Below are 9,608 nucleotides of genomic sequence, written 5' to 3'. Positions count from 1 at the left end.
TACAGTGCTGCTTGCTTTTTATGTGGTATTGAGGAGCGAAGGAAGTCGATGGTATGGTAGTGCGGGTAGGAAGGGCAGGGCCGGGATTGTCGGCCGGGGCGGGGCGGGGAGGGGGAACTGTGGTGCAGAAAAGGGGGCAAGGTGCGTGGGGAATAGGGAGAAGGCGAGCAGGGGGAGAGGGAACTGGAGCAGGTGTACTTGACGGGAGGGTAGTGGACGGAAAAAGAGGGTGTTGGAAGGGAGGGGCTGAGTATAGATGAGAAATAAATGGAAAAAAGTCAACAGGGGGGAGAAAAATATCACTGTTTGGGGGTTAAGTAGGTAAAATGGGTGGGCGTGGAGGAGGGAATAGGGGAGGAAGGGAGGAGGAGGAGGGGGGAGGGTTAGGGGAAAAAAAGTGGGGACACAGGTGTGGGCGATGGAGAGGAAAGGGGGAGCTGCGAGGGCGGGATGAGGAAAGGGGTTATTGATCAGGGGACAGGGAGGGACATCGTGAGAGAAGGAGGGCGTTACATTAGGGGGGGTCTCGGGGGAGGCGATGGGAGAGTTTAGAGCTGGGAGGGGGGGGGTGTTGGTGAGATAGCTGGCTGGGGGACAGGGGTCGAAGGGAATCTGTCGGTGGGGTGGTGGGGCCTCAGGTAGGAGGGAAGGGGGGGAAACGGAGGCAGGGGTAGGCAGGCCATGGGAGGAGGGGGCCGAAGTTTGGTGGAGCTGGAGCGTAGGGGAATGCGAGAGACTGGAGGGGGGAGGAATGAGTGGAGTTGTGGGGGCGTGGTTATGAGTGGTGGAAGGAAAAGAGAGGATACAGTGCTGCTTGCTTTTTATGTGGTATTGAGGAGCGAAGGAAGTCGATGGTATGGTAGTGCGGGTAGGAAGGGCAGGGCCGGGATTGTCGGCCGGGGCGGGGCGGGGAGGGGGAACTGTGGTGCAGAAAAGGGGGCAAGGTGCGTGGGGAATAGGGAGAAGGCGAGCAGGGGGAGAGGGAACTGGAGCAGGTGTACTTGACGGGAGGGTAGTGGACGGAAAAAGAGGGTGTTGGAAGGGAGGGGCTGAGTATAGATGAGAAATAAATGGAAAAAAGTCAACAGGGGGGAGAAAAATATCACTGTTTGGGGGTTAAGTAGGTAAAATGGGTGGGCGTGGAGGAGGGAATAGGGGAGGAAGGGAGGAGGAGGAGGGGGGAGGGTTAGGGGAAAAAAAGTGGGGACACAGGTGTGGGCGATGGAGAGGAAAGGGGGAGCTGCGAGGGCGGGATGAGGAAAGGGGTTATTGATCAGGGGACAGGGAGGGACATCGTGAGAGAAGGAGGGCGTTACATTAGGGGGGGTCTCGGGGGAGGCGATGGGAGAGTTTAGAGCTGGGAGGGGGGGGGTGTTGGTGAGATAGCTGGCTGGGGGACAGGGGTCGAAGGGAATCTGTCGGTGGGGTGGTGGGGCCTCAGGTAGGAGGGAAGGGGGGGAAACGGAGGCAGGGGTAGGCAGGCCATGGGAGGAGGGGGCCGAAGTTTGGTGGAGCTGGAGCGTAGGGGAATGCGAGAGACTGGAGGGGGGAGGAATGAGTGGAGTTGTGGGGGCGTGGTTATGAGTGGTGGAAGGAAAAGAGAGGATCAGAGGATGGAGATGGATGGCAGGAGAGAGATCACTTGATCATTGCCTGTTAGCTTCACTCCCTCTGGAGCACCTGGCATTGGCCACTGTCAGTAGACAGATACTGGGCTAGATGGACCTTTGGTCTGACCCAGTACGGCCGTTCTTATGGACTTGTGCAGTTCACAAAACTATCCCTCTTGCATGCATATCTGCACACATAGCTCAGCATTAACATGCTAAACAAATCTGAGTCAACTAAAAATAGTCACATTCTGATTGCAAATATGAATACAATATTTTCTGATACTGGAAAGGAGACTAAAAGGCATTCACTCAGGCTTATACAATATCTATGGGATGTCAACTCTTCATTTAATACTTCACACCCAGAGAACAGTAAAAATAAGTAATAAAGCAACACAGAGTAAACAAAACCACAAACAAACAAGTTGCAACACTGAAAATACTAAGGGAAGCAAAACATCAAGTGGTTGGTTATGGGGATTTTGAGTGTTTAGGAGGACTCACACCATGCAAGTGCAACAGAGCCCTGTAGAAACAGGCAAAGTTCTCCTGGTTTCACTCTGTCACCAACTCAAACGTAGTGTAGGCTCATTACGTTTTTACAAGCCCTTTAAGTAAATGAAGCACATTAACACAGGGCTTCAGACGTTACAGACGGGTCCCTGCTTCAAAGAGCTAGCAAATAAGATCATCCTACAAAGCACCTAACATCAAACCCCTAGTGCTTGCTACTTATGGGTCAATGGGAGTATACTCTGAAGAGCCAGAACGATATCCCATAGCAAAGATCTGGCCTTAATGGTTTCCAATACTTCTCCCCAAACAAATTTTAAAACTTAATGGAAATCACTTGTCTGGAATCCAAGTGATTTCCATTCAGTTTTAGAATTTGTTTGGGGACAGCCATCTCTCCTGGCCACTGCAGCCCTGGAGCTGGGGCTGGGACATGGCAGGTTAGAAAATACAAGAGTGATACTTCAAATCAAACTTTAAAGCTGTAATACATGTTCCCAGACAAAGCTAAATCCAAACATTTTAAGCAGCTGGTGAAGGTAGCATTCATTTTAGGAACTAGATTAATTAACCTATGTATCAGTTAAGTAATTTTGAAAAGCCATCCAATGCAAAAACTAGGCATAAATGATACATTGTCTCTCTCCCTGGCTGCCGCATGCAGTCTAGCTGGGGCTGGGATGCCCTAAACTTAGTTCCCACCCCCACCCTCTATTTCCCCCCACCTACTCCCTACTTCCCCCATCACCTCACCTTCTTCCACGTCCTCTCCAGGGTCCAGGAGGCACCTAATTAGTGGAGCCATGTGGGCAAGTCCCAGAGAGATGCAGCCTTACCCATTTTGCCACTCAGGGCAGAAAAAGTTGGTTCATACATCATACGCTCCTGAGTGCAAAAAAACCAAAAAGTAAAGTGACCTAGCAGTCTGGCACCACTGGAAGCTGGTGCCCAGAGTAACCGCCCTGCTTGCTTACCCCTAGAACTGCTCCTGGGCCCAGCTCCCTGAACCCTGTAATGTTGCCAATCCCAGGAGTTCAGAAATCATGAGTCAGGACCCAAAAGACTGGCTTAAAATTCTGATACTTAAAGAGAAAAAGACTTTTGTTTCCTTTTGTCTTCTAGTTTAAGTCTTTAGGCCACACTTTGAACCATCAGGGGGTAGCCGTGTTAGTCTGTATCCACAAAAACAACAAGGAGTCTGGTGGCACCTTAAAGACTAACAGATTTATTTGGGCATAAGCTTTCATGAGCAAAAAACCCACTTTGTCAGATGCATGGAGTGAAAATTACAGATACAGGCATAAATATACTGATACATGGAGAGAAGGGAATTACCCCACAAGTGGAGCACCAATCTTGACAGGGCCCTGTCAACACTGGTTCTCCACTTGTGAGGTAACTCCCTTCTCTTCATGTGTCATTATATAATGCCTGCATCTTGTAATTTTCACTCCATGCATCTGACAAAGTGGGTTTTTTGCTCATGAAAGCTTATGCCCAAATAAACCTGTTAGTCTTTAAGGTGCCACCAGACACTTTGAACCATGTTTTCTGCCTTCTATCCACAGCCAGAAACTCATTTGTTTTGTTTTGTTTGAGGTAAAAGCTGAGGTTCTTGCTTTCCTCCAGCCACGGGGCAGTGTGGCCTTAAGAAAATCACCAAATATTGGAAGATTAATGATGAATCACAAGAGTCGTCAGTGCTGGCCCGGTCCTACACTGAGGGGCTGGGCCTGCACCCCTGTGGAAGATGAGGGGGTCCTGTGCTGAGGACTCAGTTGTCATGCAGACAAAACTACACAGGATCATTTTGGGGATAAGGCAGGGATGCCACATTCTTTATGATAACACAATTTGATTTATGACCAATACTAATACCTACACACACCCCAGATGTTCTGCAGCTGCTGTTTAGTTACCAGTCCTGAACATAGCTTGAGTCCATGGCTTGATTTCCCAGCTTGGGTTCGTAGCTTGTGGCAGCTAACTGGCTAGGAAAGCCGGCTCAAGGAAGGGCTGGGTCTGCCCTCCCATGTTGGCAGCAGAACACTACCCACAGTCTTCCATCTTTTTTTACAGGATTTTAGTTTGAATCCAGACTCTATAGGTCTTGCTGTGTCACTCTGCCTCTGGGTTCGGTATGATTGATTACCCGTCAATTGCAGATGCAACTTTCAGTCTCCAACCTGGCTTTGGTCTTCCTTCTATTGTACCTTTGCCCTTTTCTTTTTAGGGTGGACTCTTCTTACTTTGTTAGGGCTCCTGTCTGTGTCTTCAGCCGTTGGTGTTTGAACTCTATTTCATCAATACAGGCTGGTGCTGGAGATTGATTCCATCATCCATACATACCTCAATCACACATCTAAACTAACCTAATAAGATTACAGCAGGGTTTTGCAAAAATGAAGGTTGCAGCAGGCTTTTACAAAATGGAGTGAGTGTTTTAAAGTGGAGTTTGGGTTACAATATGGATAAGTGTAAGGAATGAACAGAAAGAGTGAAAAGAAGCTACAGTATGAATGGCAAACAGGGAGTAGAAGTTACAATGTTGAAACAATGCAAGTTTCAGTGATTTAAGCAGCAATTGGATTGAAAGTGAAACTTACAAGGACAGCTGGCTGAACGCTGTGGCTCTTAACAAGCATCTTAATTGTCAATTAGCCAGTTATTGGGGTAACTGATTTGATGAATGAATGTTTCATTCATAAAACTTTACTCATGAAGTTACATTAATAAAGTGAACAATTAAAAATAAGTTCATTCATCAGTTCTACACAGTCACGCACCCTCTGGGGTTCATGTCTCTGTGCTGAAGAGCTAGGCCCCCGCCCCTTGCTTCATGTGAGGATCATTCGCTGCAATCTTGTCACCGTCCCTGTTGTTTGCAGCACAGCTCCTGGGAAGTTGCTGCAAAACCTGAGTCTCGTTGATGTCACATTTGGGGAACAGGAGGAAAATGTCCAGGCCCCAATTAGAGAAACATGGTTTTCACGGTGATCAGTGCAGCTACCTGAGCAGCCTGGGGAGGTGGGCTGCGTTCTGAGCAGGAGTCTCACACAGCTCACATGTCCAAGGCTCCTTGCAGGCTACTGCATGACAACACACAGCCCACTAGACAGCACACCAGCAGCTGTGACGAGAATCACCACCAGCTTACATCTCCTCTTTAGCCTTTCCGTTTCTCCCCTACATTTGTCCTCAACAGCGCTTGATGAGACACCTCAGTGCAGGAGGGTACCTCTGTCCATGCCCTGTTTGACCAAGACCATGCGTGGAGTTTAAACTCTAGATTTACCTTTTGCCTGATTAATCATGTCTCTTCACAGGTGATAGCAATTTAAATGACTTGTCCCTTCTTTGCTCATTTCAGAGCTTCATTTATGACCTGCTGTGTCCTGAGTGGTTACGTCTCTCCTCCCTTGGGGTTAAAGGCACTCAGGCCATGTGGAGGAAGTTGGAGGCCCAGATGACCTCACTGAAACATGAGCAGGCAAGAACTCACGCGCCCAAATGATGCACCACTAACCATTGGAAGAAATTACCAAGAGAAGGAGTGGAGTCTCCGTCTCTTGAAGTTTTGATCTACTTCAGATGTTTTTCTGGGAGATGCTTTAGCCAAATGCAAGTTATTATACTCAATACAGGGGTAAAAGAGTGAAATTCTATGGCCTGTCATATGGCAGAGTCAGGCTACATGATCTAATGGTCCCTTCTGACCTTAAAATCTGTGAATCTATCAGTCTAAAGCATGACTTGAAGGGAGAGCAGGAAGCCAAGAGGCTGTAGGGTGTTCAGAACAGGCCTAAAATGTCAGCCTGAGAACCAGCTCCTACAGACCTTATACCGGCCCAGAACCAACTGGCTTCAGTGGGAAATTTTGTCCTATTAAGCTCTGCAGGACTTCGCCCTGAGTCGTGTTATATCTCATGTTGCATGAAATAAACAAATGCCTTTCCCTGCTCTCATGTCCAGTTTGTACCATTCCCCTGCCCCCCATCACCTCCGTGCCTGCCAACTATCTCTGCCAGACAGGCAGAGGACTGAAGCTCTCTGAGATAGGAGCTAGAGGAGACAGAAATAAGAAGTCCCTGTTGTTCCTCTATCAAGAACCACCCAAAGGGCTTTAAAGTGAGTACAGAGGACTCACGCCATCTACCACCAGCTCCTTAGAAAGGCTGGGAGGGGTAACTTACTGGGCAGAATGCAGATCCCCAGCCTGGAATAATGAAAGCAATGCTATTCTTCGGAAAACAGATGGGATCACTGGTGACCAGGTGAGCTCATGATCTCTGCTTCACATCTCACCTGAGATATGACTGTGGAGCAGTGCTGCACTCCCTCGTATGACATGGAGACTCGGCTGCAGTGCTGACTAAAGGCTTGTGTATCTGGGAAGGATTTTCAAAATTCTTGTGTTACTATTACTGGCTAGGCAGGGGATGGGGCTGTGACCTCACAGAGTAAGTCCACACTGCAGCTGAGACCAAGCCTCCCAAATCAAATAGACAGATGCACCCTAGCAAGACTCGAGCTAGTACGCTCAAAATCGCAGTGTGTGGACAGTGTGGTTCTGGCGGAGACTCAGGCTAGGGCAGTGGTCCCCAACCTTTTTTGTCTAGCGGGGGCCAGACAAAGGACCGTGGCAGCGGATGACCATCCACCGAAATGCCGCCAAAATTTGTTGGTAATTCAGCGGTGATGCCTCTGGATGATGCTGTTTGTCGGTGGCAAGCAGTGTCAGCCAGAGGCGTCGCCGCTGAATTTTGGCAGCATCCAGAGGCAGCGCTGCTGAAATGCCACCGAATTTCGGTAGCATTTTGGCGGATGCTCGTCCGCTGGCTAGTACGCGGGTGCACTTAGATGCCCCCATGAGTGCCATGATACCCGCGGGCACTGTGTTGGGGCCCCCTGGGCTAGGCCCTACCCCTGGGCTTGAGCTCAGGGGGCTAGTCTGAGCTTCAGCATCCACACTCAAGCCCTGCTAGCATGAGTCTGTCTACCTAGGCTGGGGAGGCTCATTCCCAGACATGCCCTCTGAGGTCTGTGTCAGGGGAGAACACTTGCTTTGAATACAGGAGTGAGACATATTAGTCTGCCCTTGGCATCTACCTGTACTGGCCTGAGCCTTCTCCTGCATCCAAAAGAAAGGCTAGAAAAGGACCACCCAGTTCGCAAAGAGTAACAGAGAAGGTTTCAACCTGGTCATCGCCTTGAGATAGACACAGAGTCATCAGCACATCTCTCTGCCCAGTCTGTGTGGTGACAGAGAAATTGTTGGCAGCGTCTTGTGTCAGAGAGATGTTATTGTTCCCAAGACACCTGAGATACCAGTTACAGATTTTTGACTCTAATAAAAAAAGAAAAAGAAATTCCTGCTGGAAGGGGGCATATGTATGTAGGTCACACTCCTCTCTGTCCAACAGTGCCAACTATCCAATGCGATAACCTGGGCAGCTCCTCCCACTCCAGCCATGGATCTCTTCCAACCTGGCCCATAGTGTCAGAGACTCAATTGATTACAAGATGCCCTGATTTCTAAGGCTTGTAGAGTGACTTGTGCATGTTATCTTCACAGCCTCCCTGTTCCTCCCCAGCTATGGGTTTATGTCCTCATCTATAAGATCTAGTTCCTTTGTGTCTGTTTCCCCATCTATCTTTATCTGCTCCAACTAGGCATGCTTCTCACCTGCTTTCTTCTTCTTCAGAGAGAAGCATTTCCCCCTTCCCTGAGAGGAAAGGGTTCTTTCACTCTCAACAATTGCCACAGATTTGCCAGACTTCCTACAGACATGGAGTCTTTTCATGAGGGGTGGGATTTCCCATGTGAACATGCCTATCACAGCCTTCTCTAGCAAGACCTGTTCTTCATGTCTGAAATCAGGGTCTCATCTGCTACAACACGACCATGAACTTTATACACCTGATCCTCTCTGCACTCTCTAGACTAGAGGGAATCATAAGGGGGAGGGGTGGTCTGCAGGAACGGCACCAGGGATTTTGGCGCCCTAGGCGCAGGGCCGACTCTAGCCATTTCACTGCCCCAAGCACGGTGACACGCCGCGGGGGGTGCTCTGCTGCTTGCCAGTCCCGCGGCTTCGGTGGACCTGCCGCAGGCGTGCCTGCGGATGCTCCACCGGAGCCGCGGGAGCAGCAGACCCTCCACAGGCACACCTGCAGGAGGTCCACCGGAGCAGCCTGCCACCCTCCCAAATCCTGGTGTCCTAGGCTACCGCCTAGGTCGCCTAAATGGAAGCCCTGGCCCTGGTGGTCTGTAACAAACTCAGGAACAAAGACGTCTGGTATTTTTCTGACATAGTCTCAGATTCCAAGTCCAGAAGCAGTGGCAGATTAATGCACAGGGCCCAAGCACAGGGGCCCTTGCCAATTTGGGGGCCCCCTTAGGCGTGGTGGAACCTGCATAGAAGTTGGGAGGGGCCATCAATGCTGGAACTGTGGTCTTGTCCCCAGCTTCTCCTTCTCCCCCTGAGACACCCCCCCACCCCCGCAGCAAGGCCAGAAGCTGGAGCCAGGCAGAGGTAAGAGCTGCCCAGGGACCACAGGCCACTGTAGGGAGACCTGGACCCTCCATCTGCCCTGGGCAGGGTGTGGTGCCCAAGAGCAGCCCCCAGCTCAAGTCCCCACCCCCTGGGGCATGTCACTGCTGGTGGGACACATGGATGGGGGCTCCAGTCCTGCCTCCTGCCCTGGAGTCTACAGCCACACAGTGTGGGGAGAAGAGACCCTGCCCTGGTCTGAGAGGTGGCGGGTAGCCCCAGGAAGGTCGCAGTGAGGAGCTGGACAGGGAGAGCTCCTCCAGCACAGCTCCCACTGCTACTGGACCAGTTTCAGTGGCTGCTGCACAATACCCACACTCACTCAGTGTCTGTGGCTGGCTCCTCCTGCCAGGCTGCCCTCCCGCCAGTCCTCCTGCTCCTCCTTGGTAAACAGCTAGCAGAATGAGGTCCTTGCCCATGGGGACAGGATGCCTTCCATGGAAAGGAGCCACTTATGTCCACTTGTAAGAGGTTTGAAATAAAGGCAGCATTATGGGAAGCTGCCATTGATCTTTCAAGCTTGGTGCTACTCCAGCAAAGGCAACTGGAGGATTGTAAATTAGAGTTAGGGGTGGTTAAAGATAGTTTGGCACAACAGGGTTTGGAGTCAGAAGCAGAGTTAACAGACCACCTAAGAAACAGGAACTGCAACTTGGTTGTAGGGGAGTACAGAAAAACCAGTTTCAAAGTGAAAAGGGGAGAGTGAGCAGGTTAACACATGGAGTTGCTCAGAAACAGTTAACTACAGCAGGTAGTGGCACTCTTGCAATGCATTTGACATGCAAACAAAAGCAACAGGCACTGGCGGAACAAATTCAGGGTTTGCAGGAGCGGGTAACAACCCTCACTTTTCTCCCAGCGCCAGGATAAAAACCTAGGGGAAAAAGTTCCTATAGGGGGGCAGCTCCCCCACTCCCTGAGAGTGTGG

General features: G+C 50.3%; 1 protein-coding gene across 1 annotated transcript in view; it reads left to right on the top strand.

Annotated features, from left to right (window-relative positions):
- The window catches only part of LOC116835245 (very-long-chain 3-oxoacyl-CoA reductase-like), an 11,952-nt gene extending 5,906 nt beyond the window's left edge, over positions 1-6,046 (top strand). Inside the window, exon 5 of the mRNA XM_032797943.1 lies at positions 5,497-6,046. Within this exon, the coding sequence (XP_032653834.1) occupies positions 5,497-5,640 (144 nt within the window). The 3' untranslated portion in view covers positions 5,641-6,046. The remainder of the gene's footprint in view (positions 1-5,496) is intronic.
- The last annotated feature ends 3,562 nt before the right edge of the window (positions 6,047-9,608 follow it).

This window comes from Chelonoidis abingdonii, chromosome 11, assembly GCF_003597395.2.
Source record: "Chelonoidis abingdonii isolate Lonesome George chromosome 11, CheloAbing_2.0, whole genome shotgun sequence".
Taxonomy (NCBI): Eukaryota; Metazoa; Chordata; order Testudines; family Testudinidae; genus Chelonoidis; species Chelonoidis abingdonii.
Note: the sequence above shows the minus strand (reverse complement) of the source record. Positions and strands in the feature narration are given on the sequence as shown.